General features: G+C 46.6%; 1 protein-coding gene across 2 annotated transcripts; it reads right to left on the reverse strand.

Annotated features, from left to right (window-relative positions):
- Window positions 1-238: 238 nt before the first annotated feature.
- On the reverse strand, window positions 239-19661 carry LOC307198217 (uncharacterized protein C20orf96). 2 transcript variants are annotated; one of them, XM_079944976.1, is made up of 10 exons: window positions 19519-19661; window positions 18831-18948; window positions 11256-11368; window positions 6627-6785; window positions 6049-6148; window positions 4995-5152; window positions 4813-4914; window positions 4566-4652; window positions 3723-3841; window positions 239-562 (listed from the first exon to the last, which is right to left on the reverse strand). In XM_079944976.1, the coding sequence occupies exons 2-10, from the start codon at window positions 18856-18858 to the stop codon at window positions 502-504; spliced, it is 927 nt and encodes a 308-aa protein (XP_079801102.1). In that variant the 5' UTR covers window positions 18859-18948; window positions 19519-19661; the 3' UTR covers window positions 239-501. The 2 variants fall into 2 exon arrangements, with proteins under 2 accessions (XP_079801102.1, XP_079801103.1); XM_079944977.1 differs by lacking the exon at window positions 11256-11368.
- Between the last annotated feature and the right edge of the window lie 6252 nt (window positions 19662-25913).

Consider the following 25913-nt stretch of genomic DNA (forward strand, 5'->3'; position numbering starts at 1 on the left):
TCAGGTGAGAAACTGGAGTCGCACTGCACCAGGGAGGGGGTGGCCCGGAGCCACAGAACCATGGAGCCTCAGGCAGGGGGCGGCGCTCCAGCACTTCTCAAGAAGTTTGGGGCCCCAGATGCAGGCAGCACAGTTGCCCACCCCTAGTCTTAAGACAAAATCCACTTCTGCCTAGGCTTCTCAGGAAGCCCCAGGCACTGGCAAAAGGCAAACCCAGCTTTATTGGTAAAAAGGACTTGACTAGGAATTCCTACCTGGCTCAGGTAGAAGCACCAACCAAAAGCATGGAGGGAGAGGGGACGCAGGAAGCGGAAAGGAAGCAGGAAGCGGACAGGAAACAGGAAGCACGCAAGGGAGGAAAGGACGGAGGGAGGGAGCGTGAGGAAGGAAGGAACTGCAGACCAGGGTCTGGATGGGGACGTGGGCTTGGAAGGAGAGAACTCAAGGCTCTGGGTGTGGGGAAGAGACCAGGGAGGGAGGGGTGGCCCATCGCCCCGCCATCTAGAAGGGCAGCAGCTCTTCCACAGGGACGTTGAGGATGATGTCCATGTTAGGGGTGCACCTGGTAGGAAACAGCAAAGAGGGGTGTGAGACACCAAGCAGGGGTGCCAGAGCTGCAGGTAGGGGAGCACGGCCTCAGAGGAACACAACCTGTGACCTTACAGCAAACACACACACACACACACACACACACACACACACACACACACACACGCGTCCAAATGGAAAAGGAACTGGTTTGGCAGGACTCATGTTGCCCCACAGAGCTCTGAGGCCAAGAGGAAACAAGAGCTCAGCTCTGAAGTGCTGGGGCCCCTCAGGACGAGCGCTCTCTCTGGAGTCAGGATGACTGGTTTGGAAGCCTAACTCTGTGTCACCTTGAGCACACTGCTTCTCCCCTCTGAGCCTCTGGACATCACTGGGCACCTATGTAACAAGCACTCACTATGTGACAGACCCCAGGCGAGCCTCGTTTCCTCATCTGTCAAGGGGGGAGGGTCCACCTTCAGTCACTGATGGGAAGATTAAATGAGACCAGGCCAGCATGTAATAAGTGCTCAGTAAATGACAGGCATTATTCTTTCCGTAACAGTAGCAAGAGCAGTGGGTTCCCATCTGCACTATCTTCCCATCTCAGTGACCAGCACGAACATTTCCAAGGCTCCAGGATTACATTCTCCCTCCCAGTTCTCTCACCCACTCTCATGGTACATACTGACGCACGCTGAAGGATTTAGACATGAAATGTCAGGATGTCTGCAATCTACAACATTTCAGAAGAAAGAACAAGGAAGAAATGAAGATGAAGCCAATATGACAAAAATATAACTATTTCTAAATCTAGATGGGTAACTGGGTATTCATCATAATACTCTCTGGACTTTTCTGTATATTTGAAATTGTTCAAAATAATAGTAAAGAAAAAAATGCATGTCTGTACTGGCAATGCCCAAATTTCCATCTCCAGTCAGTATCTGTCTTCTGGTATCTACACTCGTACCCCCAACTGCCTAGCTGACAGCTCCACGCTGAGGTCTCTGTAAATTAAACTCAGTGTCCCAGTCAACTGCAGACTGACCTGCGTGAGCATCCTTTACCCCCCGGCCCCAGCCTTCCCTCTCTCTGGATCTGGTACCACTACCCACCCTGTGACAAAAGCCAGAAACCCAGGGGTCATTCTTGACACCTCCCTGTCCTTGACTTCCCACATCCAAATATCACCAAGGCCTACGGGTTTACCTTCTTCAATTCTTCTCCACTCCATCCATCTCTCCTCTCTCTTCTGCCACCCACCCTGGCCAAGCCACTCCCGACCCCCCCCCCCCCACACGATTGCCAACCAGACTCCCAGCACCTCCTCTGGCCCCTCTCCAATATCTCCTCCACCCTCTTTTCAAAGTAACTCTTCTTGGAATGCAAATCTGATGTCACCACTCAGCTTACAATTTCTTGGCTTTCAGGGTCAAGTACCAAACTCTTCCCTCGGTCTACCGGGCCCTGCGTGGCGGTTCCTAGGGGCTGAGCTGTCCTGCTTCCTCCCCGTTACTCTCCCCACCACTCTGCATTCCAGCCTCATTCAGCCCCTGGTAAACATCAAGTTCCCTCCTACCACACATGCTCCACAGCCTCACTGCTCGGCTTGTGACCCAGGGACTGGCAGCGTCAGCCTCACCCAGGAGCTTCTTAGAAATGCTGACTCCTTAGCCCCACTCCAGACCTACCGGTTCAGCATCTGCTTTGTAACGAGATCTCTAGGGGATTCCTGTGCACGTTCTGGTTGGAGAAGCTCTGCCTAGGGATGCGCCCCTCCCACGTTTTAGGAGGAGAAAGCGTCTTCCCATTCCCGGTGTCTCCCTGCCCGTGGAGGGGCAGCAGCAGGCATACTGCTCCTGGCCTCGCTTTACTCACTCTGCCCCTGGAAAGGGGTACAACGACCTGAACAGTGAGTCTGGAGAATAGGATGGGGCATGGATGCCCTGTTCCCTCTCAGCCACGAGCAGCCTGCAAGGACGACACTCTCCTCTGCTCCAACACAGCTGACCAAGGAGCTCGACTTGCCTAATTCTGGGTTCACTATTCAGAAGCCAAGATATCTGGAGGTAGAAGCTGTTGCTACCTTCTCTAAAATCAGCTTCATCAGAATAAAAGTGAGCGTCTGGCCCGTGTCTGCCTTGCTCCTTTCAGTCTTATTTCAATGTGTTCAGAGCTCAGATAAGGACGACGGTGCCTACTCACCACACCCCCAAGACGCCAGCACCACCACCTGGAAATGTTCTTCCTTCAGTTTCCCCCTTCAGCCCCTTTTGCCCAGTGAACTTCTATGCATCATCCTTCAGACCTTGGTTTAAACCGTCACATTCTCAGGGAAACCTCTCTTGACCCTCCAGACTCCTCTCTGTCCGGGCTACGCTCTGCCAGCGCCACGTCTATGCCTCTGCTTCAGCAGCTCTGGGGTCAGTTGCCGCGGGACCTTTGTCGGTGGCTCGTTATCGATGAATGTCTGGTCCCCTCCTTGGCTCCATGGTGGTAGAGCGAGGGGTTACTGGCACTCACAGTGCCTGGCACTCCATAGGCACATCATAAACTTGACAGTACTTTTTAAGGAAAATAAGAGGAGAATGAAGAATAGGAGGTAGAGGAGGAGGAAAGAAGGGGAGAGGAAGAGAAGGAGATAGACATAGAAGCTAAGAAGAAGAAAAATAATTTGCAGATGGTAAGATCTGCCCCACATAGAGAGGCGTGGCCTGGTGGGATCCTCACCCTCAGACCCAGAGGGCCTGACCCAAGGGAGGGCAGGCAGAGAACTGGTTTTGGAAGAAGGGAAGTCCTTCCTTTGGGGCCCAGAATTCTGCCCCACGGAGAGAACACCCTTCTTTCCCTGCAGTGTGCCTTCCAGGCCATTCGTCTCTGGAGCCGACCACCCCACTCAACACTGTCTTCCTGAACACCCCAGGAGCTTAGGGGCGGACCCACTTGGTTGAAACGTGGAATGTGGAATTGGAAGGGTCCAGAGAGATTACCTAACTCAGCCTGCTGTGCAGAGATGGGACACTAAGGCCCAAAGATGGGAAAGGTCACATCTGCTACACAGTCAGGGGCAAAGCCAAGGCAAAAACCCAGCCTCCTGCCTCCTCCACCAGGCTGCCTTCCCCGAGAACAGAGAGCTTCTTCGAGTCCAGAGCGTGGCTAGTTTAAGAGGCAGCTACACAAGGATCACATACTTGGATCTCCGAAGCAGAACGTCCGCAAACACAGTCTCTCGGGGTTCCCAGATCTGAAACTGGAGCTGCTCCACCTCCGCCCTTAATACGGGTATTTCCTCCTCAAAATGGTCTATAAGCTGAGGAGAGCAGGGGAAAGTGAGAAACGAAACATTCCCCGACCAAAGGGAGAAAAGGGCAAAGTGAACAAGGATTACTGCTCATTCATCTACAGAAATGGCCTGGGCTTTGTCACTTTTGTCACTGGGACTTCCGGACTCCAGACGGGGGTCCTCGCTGTGCAGGGCAGGGCTGGCTCACAAGTTACCGATGATGTTTGATGGTTCCGGTTAAGGGTGAGGGGATCGTGGAGAAGGGAGACAGGTTGCAAATGGGTGGCAGCGCTTGACAGTGAGAATTAACGGGGGCTGGTGGAGGTGATGAAAGCCATTCACTCGGATAACTGATGAAGGTGCAAGATCACGAAAATTACCGCGAGAGGGTGGTGATGGTGGATTTCATTAACACTGGTCATGAGTGACGGTCAATGACAAGAATTAAAGAGGTGGAGACCGGGGCTGGGTAGTGAAATTAAAGTGATGGTCATGTGGTGATGCTTGGCGATGGTGCTGCTGGGTCATGGCTGGCGGTGTTGTTAATGAGGCAAACCCTAGGCCAGCACGAATCCCCTTCTCAGATGAATGACAAGTGGCACTAATGGCACTGCCAAGCAGGAAGGCTAACACCAGAGTCAGAGACCTCATGAGCGCCACATCCGGACAAGCCTGACTCCCACAGGTCCTGGGGACCACCCGCCCTCCTGCTCTAGCACAGGGGTGACGACCACCTTTGCTGCCCACTCACTTCTCGGAACTTGTCCATGTATTTCCGTATGAGCTGGCTATTCCAAGTCTTCTGCAGGAGCGTTTCCTGATGAGCACACTGGATTTTCTGCAGAGGAAGGAGAGGTCCGGCCCCCAAGTCTGGCCCCAGGGGCGACCATACACTGGGTAGCATGGTGGGTGTGTGGGGGGCCTGGAGGCAGAGGACAGGGAAAAAAGCAGGGCTGGGGGCAGGACCTGGATACCTGCCACAGTGGCTGGCTACTCACCACCACCAGAGACCTCAGTAGGTTTTTTTTCTTATTCTGAATCTGGTTGGACATAGATGCCAGGACCATTCTGCACATCTCACTGAGGTCATCCAGCTCATCCTGGGGGTCAGCAGGAGGGTGTTGGCCACCAGCCCTGCCTCCCACATGGTCTGGCGAGGCAAGGCCATGGGCTCACCTACCTGCTGGCTGTCCTTCACCTGCTGCAGCTGGCGCACAAGGTTGGCAACCTGGACCGACTTGATGGGATACTCACGGTCCATGTAAGTGCTCATGAAGCTCACTTTCTTGTGGACCTTCTCGATCTTGGCATCCAGCTGTTCCACCTGCTGCTCCAGGTCTGAAGAGATCAGGAGGGACAGAAGGCAGGATCCTCCCTCAAGAACCCCCCTGGGGAGACCCAAGAGGCAAAGCTCTCCTTGACCAATGAATTGGGGTCTGGGCTGCAGCAAGTTCACACAAGGCTGGGAGGTGGTGGACAGTTAAGCCCCTAGAGAGCTCTTTACCTTCACAGGAGAAGAGGCAGTACTGGGTAGGAAAGAAACTATCCCAGTGCAAGATCCCTCGGCAAGCCCCGGCTCTGCCAATGCCACTGCATGACCCTCACCAAGACCCTCCCTCTCTGGACCTCAGTCCCCTCATACACACGCTCCCAAGGCAATGAGCCCAGTGAAATGCGGCAACACTGGCTCCCAAGACATGACCAGGGCAGGATTAAGACAGTCTATCCTGCCACCCTCCATGGAGGGGATCCCCAGCGTCTGAGGCTGCCTGACACACTGCCCCTCCCCTCAGAAGGCTTCTAGTCTGCTCAGGGGAAAGAAACCACAGGCTCGCAGGTCTGTGGCCAGTGACCTATTCCAGCCACTGACTCCCAGAGGGACGCTGGCAAGAAAGAGGGAGGCTGGGATTGGATGCTGGCTCCTAGCTGTATAACCTTCAACAGGCTACTTCATTTCCCTTACCCTCAGTTGCCTCATCTGTAAAACGGGAGAAAAGAAAAACTTCCCTGCCTTACAGGTAGTCGGAACGACGGAGAGTGAGCCCATAAAAACAAAGCACGTAGGGCCTGCAAGCGCTAAGTGCTTGATAAGTAAGCTGTCAGCTGTGCATCTTAGCAGAAGGGAGGTGATGGGCCTGATGGTTTCCGAAAGGGAGGTGCAAGGGGAATGCCCGGCGGCTGACCTCCACAGAGGGCCAGGCGAGGGTCAGGGAGTCAGCCCCAGGGATTCTTACTGTGTATCTTGGATTCCTCCTTCTCCTCCCATTCCTGAAGCTCACACTTCATCTGGTGCAGCTTCTTCTTGTTTGAGTACTCCAAGATGTCAGCGATGGTCTGTGGGAGCGGGGGGCGGGGAGGGGGGTCAGCTCACCCCAAGCCTCCACTGGTGCGGCCAAAGCACAGACTGTCAGAGGACTCAGCACTTCCTCAGAGGAGTCTCCAAACCCAGCCCCACACATACTGTGTGCCAGGCACAACTCCTCTTCGGGGTGGGTGCAGTTGTGCCCCAGTTTTACAGGGCTCAGAGGTTAACCCAAACTCTTCCAGCTAGTAAGTGCTGATGGGGATGAGTCCCCACCCCCCGCCACCCCCAGTCTGATTCCAAAGCCCAGGTAGGTGGGCGGGGGGTGGGGTGGGGGGCCGGAGTGTGTAAGAGATGTATCCTCCACATGGAGGAAGCAGCTTGCGCAATGGGCCGGGAGAGGCCGGGAGAAAGCAGGAGAGGGCGCCCAAGCGCTCAGGAGGGCGGCGTCGCGGGCTGGACCGCAACGCAGGGCAGAGGCAGGGCTGCGGGGCCACGGTGGGGGCTCACCGTGAAGACGTCCTCCTGCTGCAGCATCACCCGCACTTTCAGGGCCGAGCTGTCGTCCGTGTCCTGGATGGTCTTGATCAGTTCCCCACAGAGCTTGGTGAGGAAGTCCTCGTGGTTGCAGAGCTCCTGGTGCGCGGTTCGCCGGTTCCTGAGCATCGTCTGCAAGCGGAGGAACAGGGAAAGGGGGCAGTGTTACGTGATGCGCGGAGCTGGCCGGAACCTCCGGGAGCCTAGGGACCACTTCCCTCCCGCCGCAATCCGCCCCCTTGTGGCCTCGACTGGTAAATGCCACCCGAGCTGGGCGGCGGTTCCCCATTGTCTGCGGGTCAGAGCACCTTGAATTATTTCATCCTTTCTGAAACACCCATTTTCCCATAATTTTACACTCTGAGGTGGGGCTATATCTTACAGTTGGTGGCGTGTTACGGTCTAATTGACAAATATTTTATTAGTGGGTAATTAAGATAAAGGTACACCTTATTATCAATGGCTTCTTAGAATCGATGAACTATATAGTACTAGCAATAATAGAAAACGCCCAAGTAGGAAAGAAGATGGCCGAGGATATGGGCCTTGTCTGGAGAAGAAGCAGGAGACGCAGAGTGGATGATAATCGCTACCATTTCTCGTCAGGCAGCTGAGCTGAGTGAGGACTGTTTCATACAACAGCCCCTGGGAAAAGAATGAGCCTCTAAGGGATTAAGGGACTTGCCTAAGGGCCCCCAAGCAGGTACACATAACCTACAATAATAATAACAACAAGAACAATCGCTGAGGGTGCCTCACTCAGCAGGCGGCTCAGGGTATCAGCTTACCCTCCAACAACCCTCTGTTCCCCAGCTCTATTTTACTGATAGGTGGATGGATGTTCAGGCGGGTTACATGACTGCCCCAAAGTTGCACAGACAGGAAGTAGTGGCACCGGAACTCGAAAGGCAGACTTCCGACTCCCAATGTCTATCTTTCCACTACATTAAGATGAGGAGCTGAGTGGGCCTAAGGCCGCAAGGCGGGCTGAACCTCACAGCGATCAAGACTTGGATGTTAGGCCTCGACACACCTTGGTTCAAATGCCAGCTCTGCCACTTCCCACCTAAGGGAACCTGGGCACGTTAGTTAGCCTCCCAGAACCCTGCTCTACTCATTCCGTATGTTAGGAAACTAATACCGGCTTCAGAGAGCTGCTGCTATAAAAAACAGATGAGGTAATATTCACAGTCAAGCCGCTTAGTGGCGCGTCTCGCACACCCAGGGACGAGTCACCATTCTCACCGGTTCTCACCCTCCGCCTCTGTCAGGCTATGTGCTCTCTGCTTTATTCCTTCTGTTCTTCATTTCTCTGTCCTTTGCTAGAAACTACCTCTTCCTAGCCCTCAGCTGCCATATTCCTCACGCGATAATGAGTAATAGTGCAAACGCACAGAGTACGTATTATGAACCCTAAAGTGTGCTAAGCACTTCCCATGCCCTACCTCACTTGGGACTATTATTTTTGGCTTTGGTTTTTGGTTTTTTTTTGCGGTACGTGGGCCTCTCACTCTTGTGGCCTCTCCCGTTGTGGAGCACAGGCTCCGGACGCGCAGGCTCGGTGGCCATGGCTCACGGACCCAGCCGCTCCGCGGCATGTGGGATCTTCCCAGACCAGGGCACAAACCCGTGTCCCCTGCATCGGCAGATGGACTCTCAACCACTGCGCCACCAGAGAAGCCCACTTGGGACTATTATTATCCCCACTTTTGAGAAGCAGAACTTGAGGGTCAGAGAGATGCAGTACCTTACCCAAGGTCACCCATCGCAGAGCCGTTGTCCTTGAATTCTGGGCTCCTAGCCACTCCACCATCTTGCCTTCACATCTCCAGACCAAAACATCTCCAAATATGGCCCACAGGGACCAGAAGCATCTTGTGAAAAATGCCAGCCTCTTGAGTCTCGGGCCCACTGAGCCCCACTCCCAGGTGATTCTGATAAAGTGTAGAATTAATGACCTCTGCTCTAGAAATGGATCTTCCCTGACCACCAGCTCTAGGGTAGAAACCCTACTTTGTGCCGTCCTGACCCTTACCCAATTTGTAATTACATAATTACAGTTTGTAATTATGTCTCCCCTTTTCCCAATTTATTTTTCTCCTAGGACTCATCACTACCAAGCATAACATGTTTTTCTTATTATCTTGTTTCGTGTCTGTCTACTCAACTAGAATTTTACAGCCAGGAGGGCAGGGGCTTTGGTTGTTTCGTCACAGCTGTATGTATCTCCAGGACACAGGACAGTGCCTGGAGCTCCATAAGTATGGGTTGATAAACTGATGAGTACTATTCCTTGGGGGTTTAAACTCATTTATTATGTGTCTCCCCACTAAAGTATAAGCTCCATCATAGCACAGATTCTAAGGGCCGTGTTCACGGCTGTGTCCCCAACACCCAGCTTGGTGCCTGGCATATCGTAGGCATTCTCTCAGGAGTTGTTGATCGAGTAAGTGACTGTCCTAAGGCTGAGGGGCAGAGTCAGGATCCTACTTCATATCCAAGAACACACCAACTGAGTCATTTCTACTCCCTTGCTCTGTTTCCCCCTTGTCCCCACAGCCCGTTCTGCACACAGCAGCAGCAGCCCAAGGACTCCTGTGAAAATCTAAGTCAGATCATTTCCCCACTCTACTCAGAATCCTCCAGGGTCTTCCTGCCTTACTCTATGCAAACACAAAGCCTAATCATGGACTACAGGGCTGTATACAAGCTATCTCCTTCCCCCCACAGCCCACCATCTTTCTTCCTCATCACCTGGCCCATCACTGACCTCACACCAACCTCAGGGCCTTTGCACTTCCAGCTTCTCGGCCTGGAACATTCCCCCTCAGATGTCACCACCTTAGCAGCCTTCCCTGACCACCCTCCTAAAACAGGCATGGCCACTCCATCCTCTGTGCCTCTTCAGCCCCTAACCTTATTTCACACTTCTTCATAGCTCTAACCCTCACTACACATATTACATTTTTATCTGTCTTACTTATTGTCTGTCTCCCCGAGTAGAATGTGAGCTCCCTAAGGTCAGAGTCCACATCACTGGTGAATCCCCACACCTAGAACAGGGTCTGGCACATAGTAGGTGCTCAAATATTTGTTGACTAAACAAATGAATGATTACAAGAGACAGTATTAGGAACTGGTTAGGAGCACAACTTTTAGAGCCAATCGTCCAAGTTCATGTTTCAAACAAAAACACATAAACCCTTCTAAAGTCAGGATAAAAATAACATCAGAGGGCTTCCCTGGTGGCGCAGTGGTTGAGAGTCCGCCTGCCGATGCAGGGGACACGGGTTCGTGCCCCGGTCCGGGAAGATCCCACATGCCGCGGAGCGGCTGGGCCTGTGAGCCACGGCGGCTGAGCCTGCGCGCCCGGAGCCTGTGCTCCGCAATGGGAGAGGGCACAACAGTGAGAGGCCCACATACCGCAAAAAAATAAAAATAAAAAAAATAACATCAGAAATATGAGTTCCTACTTTACGAATGCAGGGCTGCCTCTAAACCATTTTTGCAAAATTGAAGGTTAAAGGAAAAAAAAGGTTTCAAGGCAAATACATTTTTCCCTATTTCTTTATATAACAGTCATTGTTCATTGACTCATATTAAAAACTTTCCTGAAGAAGTTAAGAATTCTTCTATAGTATTTTGTAGTATTTATAGTATTTGGTATTTTACTTTCTCCTATGGACACAAAAGCCCCCTCTTCTAGTCATTTCAAATACTTTGAAACAATGTTCAGAAGCCATAAAAAAACAATGGATGGTAAGAAAATCAATTATCAAAAGTTCTATTAGTTGATGTGAAAATTTTTAATAGTAAGCTCCTAAGCCTTGCTTTAAGATGCACTGTATTCCGTAAAAGGCTAATTTACTGGAAATTTTAAAAGGAACAAGCCACTAAATTGTGTTCCTAATGCAGTAAAAAAAAAGTGATTCTGCTCAGAGGGAGCACAGTCTTGCCAACACATTGATCTTGGACTTCTGGCCTCCAGAACTGTGAGACAATAAATTTCTATTGTTTTAAGTCAAAAAAAAAAAATTAGTGATTTGTTTCCCTGGGATCCTCCAAAGGTGAACAGCGAGTTGGTTTTATTTGTTCTTTCATAGATGTTCATATATTTCATGTTTTAATGCATTGCAGTCATTAATGTTAAAAAAAAAAGTGATTCTGATCATTTTCCTGAGTCTTAAACGCAAAGGCAAGGGACTTCCCTAGTGGTCCAGTGGTTAAGACTCTGTGCTCCCAAAAAAAAAAAGACTCTGTGCTCCCAATGCAGGGGGCGCAGGTTCGATCCCTGGTCAGGGAACTAAGATCCCACATGCCTTGCAGCGCGGCCAAAAAATACAAAAACAAAGGCAAACTGCTGTTTGCCTAACTGGCTTTGACCCCTGGTACTGCATTTTCTAGCTGCGTGGTCTGTGTCATCTCCCTGCACCTCGGTATCCCCATCTGGAGAAGAGGGATGATGATAAGCGTGCCCACGGGGTTGCTGTGGGGATGAGGGGTCAAGTCAGGCACCCATGAAGTGCTCAGTGCGTGTTTGCTATCACCATCCCCCGCCCCCTGCCCTGGGCCCTGGTGCCTGCGGAAAGATGCTCGTCATACTCTCACTAGTCGGATTTTGGTCTGTGTCTTCCCCGAGTCCAACTTTCCTCTGCGCAGTTCTAGTGGATTCCTCGGCTGACTTGTCATCCACAAGGTGGGCTTGGATTGCAACCCTAGGGTATAGGAAAGGACAGAGAGAGTGTGAGGGTAGAGGCAGGTCTGGGGTCAGGTCCCAGAGAAGGCACCAGCCATGAGAAACCCCAATGCCATCCACTCATGTCCTTATAATGTACGACAGTGAGACTGAGGAATGAAGCTCACATCCATCAGTTAGCTCCCAGGCCCCACTCTGAGCCTTGTTATAACGGACAGAGAAGCCCAGGAGACTTCCACATACCACAGTGACGGTGGGGTTGAACAGAGGGGAGGAGAGGGGTAGCAGCAGGAGATGGCCAGACATCCCCAATCTCTCCCACCAAGCTGGCCGGTGGCAAGCTCAGAAGGGGTAGGGGTTAATAGCAACAACTAATGAAGCAGACAGCCTGGGTTTGAATCTGAATTCTGCCTTCTACTAGCTATATGACCTTAGGTAGGTCACATGACCTCTCTGTCCCTCAGCTTTCCCAACTGTAAAACAGAAATAATCATCATGCCTACCTCACAGAGTTGTAGTGAAATTAAAAAAGAAGTTACTATAAAGTATTTGGAATAGTGCCTAACCCATATTCAGTGCTAAATATAAATTACTAGCTGTCACTGTTATTACCAATGACCTGAGAATTGGGATCAGGACCACAGCATCAGATAAAGGCACAGGAGCCGTGCAAAATGCTAACCAGCTGTCTCCGGAATACCTGTAAAAGCTGTGGTCCTGCCGGATGAGAAGTACACGAAAATAATTCAGATCGGAAGAAGGCATTAGGAGGGCATGTTCTGAGAATCCCTGCTTCCTCTCCACGCATCCTGCGCAGTTATGAGGCAAATCACACAGATGACCACAAACGCTACTGCTGCCTTGTCAGCCCCCGCCAACATCTCCGTTGGAGGTGCAACCCAGTTCATTTTTGAAAAATATTATTTCTTTTATGGATCAATATCCTTAATTTAGTATTAAGTGTTGAAGTGACAAAGTAAAATTAGAGTAATTTTGTGTTAAAGTTATGAATTATCTGTATGTATCTGGTATTGAATTGTATTGTTTGAGAGATGGAGTGATTAATAGATTAATTTTGTGGTTCTAATTTAAAATGTGTAAGTGAGATTTTGATTTAGATTTGTCTTGAGTTGAAAGGTTTAATACACTCTTATTAAATGTGTATAAATTACAATTTTTAAATGAACATAAGATTATCCATATTTAGAAGTTTATTTATTAGATATACAAGAATTACATTAAATACCCAATGGTTTTGTTCATCAGAACAAGTGAACTCTTTGAAAATGAAAGTGAATATATTAAATTTTAAAGGTGGCTTAAACGATTTAGGAGAATTTAATTAACCAACTTCCAAAACCCCCTTCACAAGGGTTTTTAAAAATTATAACATTTGTAAGCTGAACTTAAATACTTAGCAAGATTTATTGCTTTAATAAGGAGTATTTCTTTTCATTAATGGTGGTAGCCCTGATTTATTATTTTTGTAATTAAACTTTTTATTTTTAAATAAATTCAGATTACATTTACTTAAGAAATAATGAAGAGAAACCCTATGTTCCCTTAACCCAATTTTTCCCGACCGTAACATCTTGCAAAACTAAGTACGATATCACAACCAGAACACTGAAAGACAGAACATTTCCACAACCACAAGGATCTCTTATGCTGCCTTTTATTGCCACACCCACTTCCTCCCCTTCCATGCTCCCCCTACCTATGTCAATCACTAATCTGTTCTCCATTTCTACAAATTCTGTCATTCCCAGATGGCTATACAAATGGAATCATACAGTATGTCACTTCTGAGATAGGCTTTTTTCACTCAGCATAATTCTCTGGAGATTCATCCAAGTTAGTGAATGTATCAAAAGTTCTTTCCTTCTTCTTGCTGAACAGTACTACATGCTATGGAATGGATGTACCATCGTTTGTTTTTTGTTGTTGTTGTTGTTGTTTGGGGGTTTTTTGCGGTACGCGGGCCTCTCACTGCTGCGGCCTCTCCCGTTGCGGAGCACAGGCTCCGGAGGCGCAGGCTCAGCGGCCATGACTTACGGGCCCAGCCGCTCCGCGGCATGCGGGATCCTCCCAGACCGGGGCACGAACCCATGTCCCCTGCATCGGCAGGCGGACTCCCAACCACTGCGCCACCAGGGAAGCCCACCATAGTTTGTTTAACTACTCACTCATTAAAGGACATCTGGATTGTTTCCAGTTTGGGGGTATTATGAATAAGGCTACTCTGGAACTTTCATGCACTTTTTATTTTTTTCACTTTTTAAAATTGAAGTACAGTTGATTTACAAGTTGTCTTAGTTTCTGATGTACAGCAAAGTGATTCAGTTTTTATATATATATATACATATATATATATATACTTTTCATATTCTTTTCCATTATAGTTTATTACAAGATATTGAATATAATTCCCTATGGTATACAGTAGGACCTTGTTGTTTATCTATTTTATATATACTAGTTTGTATCTGCTAATCCCAAACTTCTAATTTATCTCTACACCCACCTTTCCCCTTTGGTAACCATAAGTTTGTTTTCTATGTCTGTGAGTCTGTTTCTGTTTTGTAAATAAGTTCATTTGTATCATATTTTAGGTTCCACATATAAATGATATCATACGATATTTGTCTTTCTGATTCACTTCACTTAGTATGGTAATCTCTAGGTCCATCCATGTTGCTGCAAATGGCATTATTTCATTCTTTTTTATGGCTGTGTAGTATTCCTGTGTGTGTGTGTGTGTGCGCGTGTGTGTGCGCGCGCGTCTGTGTGTGTATACACACCACATCGTCTTTTTTTTTTTTAACATCTTTATTGGAGTATAATTGCTTTACAATGGTGTGTTAGTTTCTGCTGTATAACAAAGTGAATCAGCTATACATATACATATATCCCCATATCTCCTCCCTCTTGTATCTCCCTCCACCCTCCCTATCCCACCCTTCTAGGTGGTAACAAAGCACCAAGCTGCTCTCCCTGTGCTATGTGGCTGCTTCCCACTAGCTATGTATTTTACATTTGGTAGTGTACATATGTCCATGCCACTCTCTTTTTGTCCCAGCTTACCCTTCCCCCTCCCAGTGTCAAGTCCATTTTCTACATCTGCATCTTTATTCCTGTCCTGCCCCTAGATTTTTCAGAACCTTTATTTTTTTATAGATTCCATATATATGTGTTACCATACGGTCTTTGTTTTTCTCTTTCTGACTTACTTCACTTTGTATGACAGACTCTAGGTCCATCCACCTCACTACAAATAACTCAATTTCGTTTCCTTTTATGGCTGAGTAATATTCCATTGTATATATGTGCCACATCTTCTTTATCCATTCATCTGTCGATGGACACTTAGGTTGCTTCCATGTCCTGGCTATTGTAAATAGAGCTACAATGAACACTGTGGTACATGACTCTTTGAATTATGGTTTTCTCAGGGTATATGCCCAGTAGTGGGATTGCTGGGCTGTATGGTAGTTCTATTTTTAGTTTTTTAAGGAACCTCCATACTGTTCTCCATAGTGGCTGTATCAATTTACATTTCCCCCAACAGTGCAAGAGGGTTCCCTTTTCTCCACACCTTCTCCAGCATTTATTGTTTGTAGATTTTTTGATGATGGCCATTCTGACTGGTGTGAGGTGATACCTCATTGTAGTTTTGATTTGCATTTCTCTAATGATTAGTGATGTTGAGCATCCTTTCATGTGTTTGTTAGCAATCTGTATATCTTCTTTGGAGAAATGTCTGTTTAGGTCTTCTGCCCATTTTTGTATTGGGTTGTTTGTTTTTTGAGATTGAGCTGCATAAGCTGCTTGTAAAGTTTGGAGATTAATCCTTTGTCAGTTGCTTCATTTGCAAATATTTTCTCCCATTCGGAGGGATGTCTTTTCATCTTGTTTATGGTTTCCTTTGCTGTGCAAAAGCCTTTAAGTTTCATTAGGTCCCATGTGTTTATTTTTGTTTTTATTTTCATTTCAGGAGGTGGGTCAAAAAGGATCTTGCTGTGATGTATGTCATAGAGTGTTCTGCCTATGTTTTCCTCTAAGAGTTTTATAGTGTCTGGCCTTATATTTAGGTCCTTAATCCATTTTGAGTTTATTTTGTGTATGGTGTTAGGGAGTGTTCTAATTTCATTCTTTTACATGTAGCTGTCCAGTTTTCCCAGCACCACTTATTGAAGAGGCTGTCTTTTCTCCGCTGTATATTCTTGCCTCCTTTACCAAAGATAAGGTGACCATATGTGCATGGGTTTATCTCTGGGCTTTCTATCCTGTTCCATTGATCTATATTTCTGTTTTTGTGCCAGTACCATACTGTCTTGATTAATGTAGCTTTATAGTATAGTCTGAAGTCAAGGAGCCTGATTCCTCCAACTCCATTTTTCTTTCTTAAGATTGCTTTATTATTCAGGGTCTTTTGTGTTTCCATACAAATTGTGGAATTTTTTGTTCTAGTTCTGTGAAAAATGCCAGTGGTAGTTTGATAAGGATTGCATTGAATCTGTAGATTGCTTTGGGTAGTATAGTCATTTTCACAATGTTGATTCTTCCAACCCAAGAACATGGTATATCCCTCCATCTGTTTGTATCATCTTTAATTTCTTTCATCAGTGTCTTATAGTTTTCTGCATACAGGTCTTTTGTCTCCTTAGGTAGGTTTATTCCTACCTAAGGTATTTTATCCTTTTGGATATGCTCTTGCACTGGTTTTTGTGTGACCATAAGTTTCACGTCTCTGGAACAAATGCCCAAGAGTGCAATTGTTGGATCATTATGGGAAATGTGTGTTTAGTTTCATAGGAAACTGCCATATTCTTTTCCAGAATGGCAGCTCCATTTCACATACCCACAAGCAATGTATGCATGACCCAGTTTCTCCTCGTTGCCAACATTTGGTGTTACTACTATTTTCCATTTTACCCATTCTTATAGGTGTGCAGTGACACCTCATTGTGGTTTAATTTGCATAGCCCTAATGGATAATGATGTTGAACATCTTTTCACGTGCTTATGTACCATGTGTATTTCCTCTTCGGGTGAAATGCCTCTTCATGTCTTTTGCCCATTTTCTAACTGAATTGGTTTTCTAGTGAGTTTTGATGGTTCCCAATATATTCTACAAAGCAGTCCTTTGTCAGATATGTGGTTTGCAAACATTTTTTCCAAGTCTGTAGCTTGTCTTTTCATACTCTTAACAGAGTCTTTCAAAGAACAAAAGTCTTAAATTTTGATGAAGTCCAACTTGTCCATTTATTTCATTTTTCTTTTATGGATCCAGCTGTTTGTGTAAAGTCAAAGAACTCTTCACTTGGCCATCAGTCCCAAAGATTTTTCTCTCCTATGTTTTTTTCTAAAAGTTTTACTGTTTTACATTTTACATTTATTTTTTACTTCATTTCTCCAGTGGTTGACTGTGGGTCCTGGAGCCAAACTGCCAAATATCACAGCCTGGATGTGCCCATCCTACCTGTGACCTTGGGAGTTACACCTGTCTGTGCCTCAGGTTCCTCATCTGTAAGAGGAGGTGATAACGACAGCACTCACCTCATGGGGTTGTTGGGAAGATTAAATGAAGTGACAGGTGTAAAGTGTTGAGAACAGTATCTAGCACATAGTAAGTGCTTGGTATACGGTAACTGCTCTTGTTCTGTTTGTGGGTGTGTCTGTTACATACCTCACCACTTCCCCAGTGAAAGAAAAGGGCAAGAGTTTCCTTGTAGATGCTGTTTGAATAGGGTATAGGACCAAAGACAAAAATTCTGTCACTACCACCAGGTCTTGGGCTTCCCTGGTGGCACAGTGGTTGAGAGTCCGCCTGCCGACGTAGGGGACACGGGTTCGGGCCCTGGTCCAGGAAGATCCCACATGCCGCGGAGCGGCTGGGCCCGTGAGCCATGGCCGCTGAGCCTGCGCGTCCGGAGCCTGTGCTCTGCAACGGGAGAGGCCGCAACAGTGAGAGGCCCGTGTACGGCAAAAAAAAAAAAACTACCACCAGGTCTTGTGCTCATCACTTTATATCAATGACTCTCAACAGGGGTGTTTTAGATATATTGGCGGGGGGGGGATCTGTGGGTTCTCATTGGGGGCCCAACTGGCATCTATAGGTGGGGGCCAGGGACACGAGATATCCCCCAGAACAGGACAACCCCATAGAACATAGAATTCTCCTGTCCTGCATAACTCTCCTAAGTCCTACTAGATATGACATAGGTAAAACCCCTATTTATAACAATCTGATCCCAGAACCTGACTCTGTTTTACATATAGCCACAAAGAATATTTTTCAGGGTTTTACTATAATGCTGAATTTTCCAAGAAAGCAGCTACAATCAAGGGAAGATTGTGCTTTTTTTGTTTAGAACTTTACCAAGAGATGGGCACCACTTTGGAAATCACAGTTGCAATGAAAAATCCCTCTTGGTATTTTGAGTCCCTGATTTCCCACCGTGTGTCACTCTGCATTTGCAACTGTTATGTTCACCATGACTCCACATCTATGAGTAAGTTTCTGAAGACTTTCTAATGTCTTCTAATGGACTCCATCCTGAGCATTTACATACTGAAATATACTTTATTTAACTATAAATAACTTTCCATTTCCTTTACAGTTATGGTATTAAATTAATATTTAAAAATTATATATGTAGGTAGGTTATATTATCTATGAAGTTTATTTCAGGATACTAAAGGAATATTACAAAATATTTGTAATATTTGTCATTAAAAGGAGTGTTGGGTCTGAATAACAATGCTTTACACAGATCTTCTCATTTAATTCTCACAACAATCCTATCAGGTAAAGATTAGTGTCCTCATTTTACAAATGAGAAAACAAAAACTCATTCATCTTTCTCACTTTCCCAAGAGAGCAGATGGGAGAGCCAAGGTCTGAACCCGTGTCTGCCTGAGCCAAGGCCTCAGAACTCCCCTGGAAGGCATGACAGTGATGTGGCAGAGATTATCCCAAGTTCACCAAACCCTGTTTTCTTTTCCTCCTGGACACATAGCTGGACTATATTTCCCATCTTCCCTTGTGGTTAAGGGTAGGCATGTGACTGAGTTATGGACACTGGAATATGAGTAGAAGTGATGTGTGTCACTTCAAGTCTATGCCCTGAAAAAGAAATACACACAGGATCATCCATGTTCTTGCTCTCTCTCTTCTCTCTCTGCTGGATGCAAAAGTACCCAGCAGAGGACTTCAAGGCCTTAAAAAATGTCATTGTCACAAGGTGAAGGAGCCTAGATCCCTGAATGATCACATGAAAAAGATTACTCCCTCCCCGCTAGATCCACAAATGTACTTCGACATAAATGAGAAATATGTTTCTGTATCAATACTTGAAATCTGGGGATTGTTTGTTATAGCAATTAGCCTACCCTGATATAAATGTTGTCACCAAGGGCCAAGAGCATCCACTCCATCCTGTCCCCAACTCCACCAGCACCCAAGTGCCTCTGCCCACCTGGCTGGACGGTAGTCCAGGTCTTCATTTTGCTTTTCTGAGTGTTGACAGCTCGTGGGATCGGAGGCAGAGTAGATGGCTTGGCTTTCTGCTTGGACCGCTGCCATGGAACATAATCCTACCAGACATAACACAAATCAGTCACACAACTCATGGGCTCAAATCCCAGCTTACCCCCTTACAGATATCTGTAACCTTGATCAAGTGGATTTACCTCTCTGAGCCTCAATTTTCTCATCTGTAAACTGGATCTAATTATAAAAGCTACCTCCACAGGTTGGTACAAAAATTCCAAAAGATGATATTTGTAAAGCATGTGGTAAGTGTTCCATAAGTGTTAGCTATCACTTTTTCAGCAGCCAGCCAGAATTTACTAAGCACATCGGCTGGGAGGTGCTAAGAACTGTGAGAAACAGAAGGCATGGAAAAGACCCAACAGGAAAGCAATCAGAGATAAATAAGAGAGCAGCATAATACACCCTTACATCCTGATAGGTGGTGAGAAAACTGAGCTTCAGAGCCACGCCCCGGGTCCCACAGCAAATGCATGACAGAGCCGGGCCTGGAATTCAGGTTTCTGGATTCTATTGCCCAGGACAGTCACCGCCGTGGGCGTTGAGAGCAAGCTGACTGCAAGCCCAGGGTCAGCAAGCCCCACCCACATACCACCTAGCCCTCTTGGACTCACCAGAACCTGGAACTGGGGGACTGTGGAGCAAATCCCAGCGTGGTTGAGTCTGGAAAGTGTTGGGGCGGGAAAGAACTCCCATCATTCCCAACCCACGGGATGCAAGCAGCAAACGTGAAACTGGCATGGGGTCTCGAAGCCGAAATCTCACCCACTAGGGACACAAGCCAAGCAGGGGCTGGAGAGCTCGAGGGAGAGGCGGGGCTCGGGAGATGGGGCGGTGGGGGGGGGGGGGGGGAGGGCGGGGTCAAAAGGCCTTGGGACAACACCCGGCGAGGACCCAGCCAGAGATAGGTTGGGCGCACGCATGCGCGGTCCACAGCCCCTTCATACGCCTTTTACGTACTTCGGAGAGACGCGCGCCATTAGGGGGAATGGAAGAAGAGTCCGGAGGCCTTGGGGCCCCGATTTTTTGGGATGCCTATTTGTTCGGCTTCTCCAACTTCCTTGTCTCAGCGTGGGTCGCGCGGTAACCAAGGCCACTCAAACTTCCCAGCGAGACCTGCCGCTTTCTTGCCTGTCTTGGTCTCCAAGGAAACGGACGCAGACTACCGAGCGCCTAGAGGAACGAATATCGCAAGGGAAAAAGTAGCTCTCTCCACATTCTTCTCATCGTGGTTTCAAATTCCCCTCAGCTGGCCCAGCCTATCATGCTAAAGAATCAAGTCATATTTCTCCTCTCAGCAAACCTCCATCACTTCCTTCTCCATCCTTACTCTTGGCTAATGACGTTGCTTCCTATTTTACGAGGAAAATCACGGGGCTCAGTAAACTCATAATTTCACATCACTTCATTTACCCACCTACATGCCTCCCTCCTGAGACTATGTGTAAACTGCCTACTGACACCGATTCCTACAATATCCACTGAATCCTGTCCTCACTCATTTTCTCTATGATATTCCCTGGGCAATTCTCCCCGTTTTCTCCATCACCCCTTCCTCTGTATTATTCTCATCGCTTTACCAACATATTTTAATTTCTCCTATTAAAAAAAGTGACCACTTAGCATCCAGCTACCCTCCTGTTTCTGCTTCACTTTACAGCAAAACTTCTAGAGAGGTTTGCCTACTGTTTCCCATTCCTTTCCGCCTGTTCAGTCAGGCTTTCACTCTCCACCTCTCCTCTGGAACTGCCCTTGTCAACACTACCAGTGACCTCCGTTTTGCTAATCCCCACGGTCACCTCTCAGCCCTCATCTTACTGAGCCTGTCTGCAGCATTTGACACAACAGATCACTCCCTCCTTGACACACTTTCTAAACTGGTGTCCAGCAAACCACTCTCTTGTGTTGCTTCCTACCTACTTCTCTTCTCCTTTCCTGGTTTCTCCTCTTCTCCCTTTACTCCCAGGTCGCCCCAGGACTCAGACCGAGCCCTCTCTTTTTCTCTGTCCATTCTCACTACATTTGTGCTCCCTTCCGGTCTTGTGACTTCAGATGCCAACTCTAGATGCCTCCCAGACTCAATTCTCTAGCCTCTCCATTGAATTCCAGACACATACATCCAACTGCCTATTCAACATCTCCACCTGGGCGCCTAAGGGGCAACTCTAACATTGAATATTTCCCCAAAAGCATTCTTCCCCAACTCAAAGTGGCAACTCTTTTTCTGGAGTCATTCTTTTTCATTCTCCACCTCCACTCTCCCGCACCACACGGCATGAGGGATCTTATTTCCCCCCACCAGGGATCAAACATGCTGCCTGCAGCGCGGAGCCCTAACCACTGGACCTGGACCTCCAGGGAATTCCCCTGCAGTCATTCTTAACTCATCTTTTGACTCATCCTCATCCCACAACCAAATCTGTCAGCAATACCTTCAAAGTAATCTGGAATAAGACTGCTTACTACTACCACCACCCGTACAAATATATACCCCACTTTCACTCTGGGACTACAGTACCAGCTCCCATGCTTACCCCACTCCAGTTCTCTCTCCACACCCCAGATTTGCTAGATAGAGCACAGATTTTAAAGTGCGTTCCAGTTTAAAAAATAAATTGGAAATTAATTAATTAATTTAAAAAATAAAAAATAAATTGGAGGGAGCAAATAATTTAAAAGCACTCACACTCTAATATAGGAATGTTACTATAGACCACAAGGCCAGAGCGCCCAACCTTCTCCCCCTCTTAAAAATCATAGGAAAATGTTATAAATAGCACTGCACGCTGTGGTCAACAGAAGGGACTGCTATGGCAAAAGCAATCAGCATGGATACTCTGGCCAATCAAGACTCTCCCAGCGGCCCCTAGGGCTGAGGGAAGCACTATGTCAGGCACCCCATTTGCAGAGCCACAGCGCTGCAGCAGGGAGGTTCTGCCAGGAAACCGATAAGAAGGAGGAGGTAGCAGTATGTGGTGGACCTGGGGGGTTGTCTACCCAACAGCCATTCCTCCCCTTCATCCCAGCTAATGGACCCTCATCTTGTTCAGGTGCTCACTTGCTTTAGAGGAGGCAGGTCCCAGCCCCAGCCCCAGTTCCAGCTCCAGTTCCAGCTCTGGTAGTCATGACTGGTCTGAGCTAGGCTTGGTGGGCCCATTTCCCTTGCCATTACAGGTTTGGTTATAGGCATGGGATAAAAGTCTGACCAAGGAGACAAGGTGGGACGTCTACTCAGCAACTTTGGGGAAAGACTGTCATCACACTTTTATAAAAAGACATTGCAGAAAAACATTCCCTTGTCTATTACTAGACATCATCATATCTGTGTGACATTGCTGGAATTGTGGGACTGTGAGGACAGTTAGCTGAAGAGGACATCCTGGAAATGGAAGAAGAAAGTTGAAGAAACTTGTTCCTTAATAGCAATGCTGAGTCATTAAATTAACCAATCCTGTCACGTATTTAGAAAGTACTGGAGGTTAAATAACAAATCACCTTATTGGGTGTGCCATTGTGAGTTGAGTTTTCTGGTACTTTCAGGCCAGAAACATTCTAATGAAAGCTACATGTGAAAGAACAACATTGAATTCACGCCCAGGTCTCATCTCTCTGTTGTCTTCTTGTTGCACATGGGTGCTATTCTTCAGTTGTCTCTGTTCCCTCTTCGAATCCTATCCGGTCCTAAGTGTAAGCATAACTTCCTGGGGTGACTTGGAGTTGCCAGGCCAAGCCTGGCTTTGCAGACAAACATGGCTTCATGGGGGCTGTGGCAGATAACCTTGTGGTAAGTTGAGTTTTTCATCATCTGAACAAACTACAGACCCTGGGGCTAGTGCTGTGTGTCATTGCTCTGCGTTTAAGCCGTCAACAGTGCACTGGGTTGAATGGTGTTCCCCCCAAATTCGTGTCCTTCCCAGAGTTTCAGAATATGACCTTATTTGTTTTTGTTTTTGTTTTTTTTGCGGTACGCGGGCCTCTCACTGTTGTGGCGTCTCCCGTTGCGGAGCACATGCTCCGGACGCGCAGGCTCAGCGGCCGTGGCTCACGGGCCCAGCCGCTCTGCGTCATGTGGGATCTTCCCGGACCGGGGCACGAACCCGTGTCCCCTGCATCGGCAGGCGGACTCTCAACCACTGCGCCACCAGGGAAGCCCGAATATGACCTTATTTGGAACTAGGGTTGTTACAAATGTAATTAGTTAAGAGGAGGTCATACTGGCAAAGGCTGGGCCCTTAATGCAATATGACTAATGTCCTTATAAGAAGATAAGAGAGACCCAGACACAGTGAGAATGCCATGTAACGAGAAAGGCAGAGATCAGAGTGGCGCATCTGCAAGCCGCGGCGCCCTGTCATATTCCTGGGCCATCTTCAGCTTGGCCACATCTGTGTGAGCCCTTGTCAATCTGGATGAAGAAATATTATCAATATTAGTCTGCAAGACTCTGGGTTCCCTGAGCACAGTGAAGATGTCCAACAGGGTGTCCTCCTGGACCCACCTGGTGGTGAGAGGATATAGGAGGACAAACTTAGTCAAGTAGTCCTAAAGAGCCAGAATCAATGTGCGTAGCCTGATAGGATTTGCTTGCATGCTGATGGGATAGATTTGGCATCTTCAGTTGAGCATGTTGGAAACTATCAGTTTGGACCCCAAGTCATACTCTGCAAGGTGCTCCTTTGCTGGCAGTGTCTGCTGAGAGTCCAGTACAACCTGATGATATCACAGAAGGTGCTCTTGTACCTGTATTCCAGCTCGCTCCCCATGCACGTGCACCAGCCACACTCAATGCCAAGACAGGTCTCAGAAAAATGTCAAAGAGTTTGTCCATGTGGACATAATACTGGGCTTCTGATCATGTCCCCTTCATGGACTCTGCCAGCTTCCCATTCCCATGGAATAGGCTGATGTTGATCCAGGTCCAGACCCTGAGAGTCAAGTGGCTTTTTCTTCTCTTGGCCTTGGCCTCCTTCTCTTGGGTCGGCTGGCTACACTGCTCTTTCATGAAGAGGTTGCAGTTTATAGACTTGCTTTCCAACATCTGTTGCAAATACTGAAGTAACAGCTCACACATGTGGCCCCACGGCACCCAGCCTTTGCAAGTCCACGATCTTCTCCCTCTGGGACATGATTATTATGCCAGAGAATAAGAATTTGGAGGAAGGCTCACAGCCCAGAGAGTGTAGACATCCATGCTAACATTGCACTACCGAGTGAGAAGGAAACAAAAGAGAAGCAGCAAAACTCACAAAGGAACAATTTCATTGGGGAGGGAGTAGAACATGGTGAGTCAAACATGAGTCAGGGTTCCAATCCCAGCTCACCCTTAAGCAAGTTGCTTCATTTCTCTGAACCTCAATATATTTGTCAGTAAAATAGGCATAATAATGCCTACTTCACTGTTTCGTTTTAAAGACTGACTAGCACCATTGTGGTAAAGACTGCTAATGGCCTCCAATATCCACTCTACCTTCTTCTGTAGTATTAGAATTTTTACTGGGCACATGGGCTGACCATTTCACGATCTCATTTCCATGGATGGACCTAGAGACGATCATACTAAGTGAAGTAAGTCAGTCAGAGAAAGACAAATATCATATGATATCACTTATATGTGGAATCTGTAAAAAAAAAAGATACAAATGAACTTATTTACAAAACAGAAATAGACCCACAGACATAGAATTTATGGTTACCAAAGGTGGGGGGGATAAATTAGGAGGATGAGATTAACATATATACACTACTATATATAAAATAGATAACCAACAAGGACCTACTGTATAGCACAGGGAACTATACTCAGTATTTTGTAATAACCTATAAGGGAAAAGAATCTGAAAATGAATATATGTATATGTATAACTGAATCATTTTGTTATACACCTGAAACTAACACAAAATTGTAAATCAACTATACGCCAATAAAATGTTTTAAAAATTTAACCAAAGAAGTGAAAGATTTGTACAATGAAAACTACAAAACACTGATGAAAGTAACTGAAGAAGACACACACATGGCGTGTGTGTGTGTGTTGGAGGGAGGGCAAAGTTTTCCCAAAGTTAGGAAGACTATTTAAAAATAATTATATGGATAACTTCCCTATGTGGAGGAAATCCCAGGGGAAATACTTTTATGACTGTAACAGTTGAAACCAAGGTTTTTACCTGAAAAAATATTGTAATAATGTATGATGGAAAATCTTTATAAACAGACTCCTAATAGCAGTAGTACTTCAATGTGTCTAATTAAATAAGTTTCAACAGCCTTTCTTGTCAGTATCTGGCTATCAGAACTTGGAGGACTTTCTCGTGTTAGGCAGACTCTATAAAGTGAGGAGGTTAATAGGTGAATCCTGTCCATCAGGCAGTGGGTGTGGCTCGGTTGTCCTGAACAGAGTCTTTGATTTGTATGTGCTAATTATTTACCTGCCGACCTCACCATAAGGCCCTCTTGGTTCTGGGTCCCTAAACATTGACTGACAGTTTATAGTTTTGTCTCAGTTGTCAATATAAAAATAGCCCAATTATCACCTATCTTAACAAATGTTTTTAACCTGAAATTTATCTGAGTATTGAGTCTCAATATTGATTAGTACCACCTCCCTGATGGAAACAGCTACTGGCCTATTCTTATAAACACACTTTATTGTCCTCCCAGATCTCTCCCAGAAAACAGAATAATGTCTACATGCAGTTATTTTTGCTGGAGATTAAAATTTTTCAACAGAAGTACATTAATATGTCTATATGTCCAGAAAAAATAACTTCTGGTTGAATATCATTGTGTAATGTCTTTATAATTGCTTAGGCTCTAATTAGCAATGATTTAATAAAGTACATTTGAAATGTATCTGTTATAATGAAACCTTTTAGTTTTAAGGAAAAATTTTTAATGAAATATCAAGTGCATAATGTAACAGTTTTCTCTGGACCATGTTACCCTGTTAAAATTGTTGTATTGTTAATTAATTAAACAGGTGTAATCAGCATCTGGGGAAAAAAAAAAGGA

Source organism: Stenella coeruleoalba (assembly GCF_951394435.1).
Source record: "Stenella coeruleoalba genome assembly, chromosome: 15".
NCBI lineage: Eukaryota > Metazoa > Chordata > Mammalia > Artiodactyla > Delphinidae > Stenella > Stenella coeruleoalba.

What these genes read in the sequence shown, in the direction of transcription:
- LOC307198217 (XM_079944976.1), bottom strand. Translation starts at nt 18,858, where the DNA reads ATGAAGACCTGGACTACCGTCCAGCCAG. An exon ending in CCAAAATCCGACTAGTGAGA is followed by an intron (nt 6,786 to 11,255) that starts GTATGACGAGCA and finishes CTCCGCTTGCAG; the next exon opens with ACGATGCTCAGGAACCGGCG. An exon ending in TACTGAGGTCTCTGGTGGTG is followed by an intron (nt 4,653 to 4,812) that starts GTGAGTAGCCAG and finishes CTTCCTCTGCAG; the next exon opens with AAAATCCAGTGTGCTCATCA.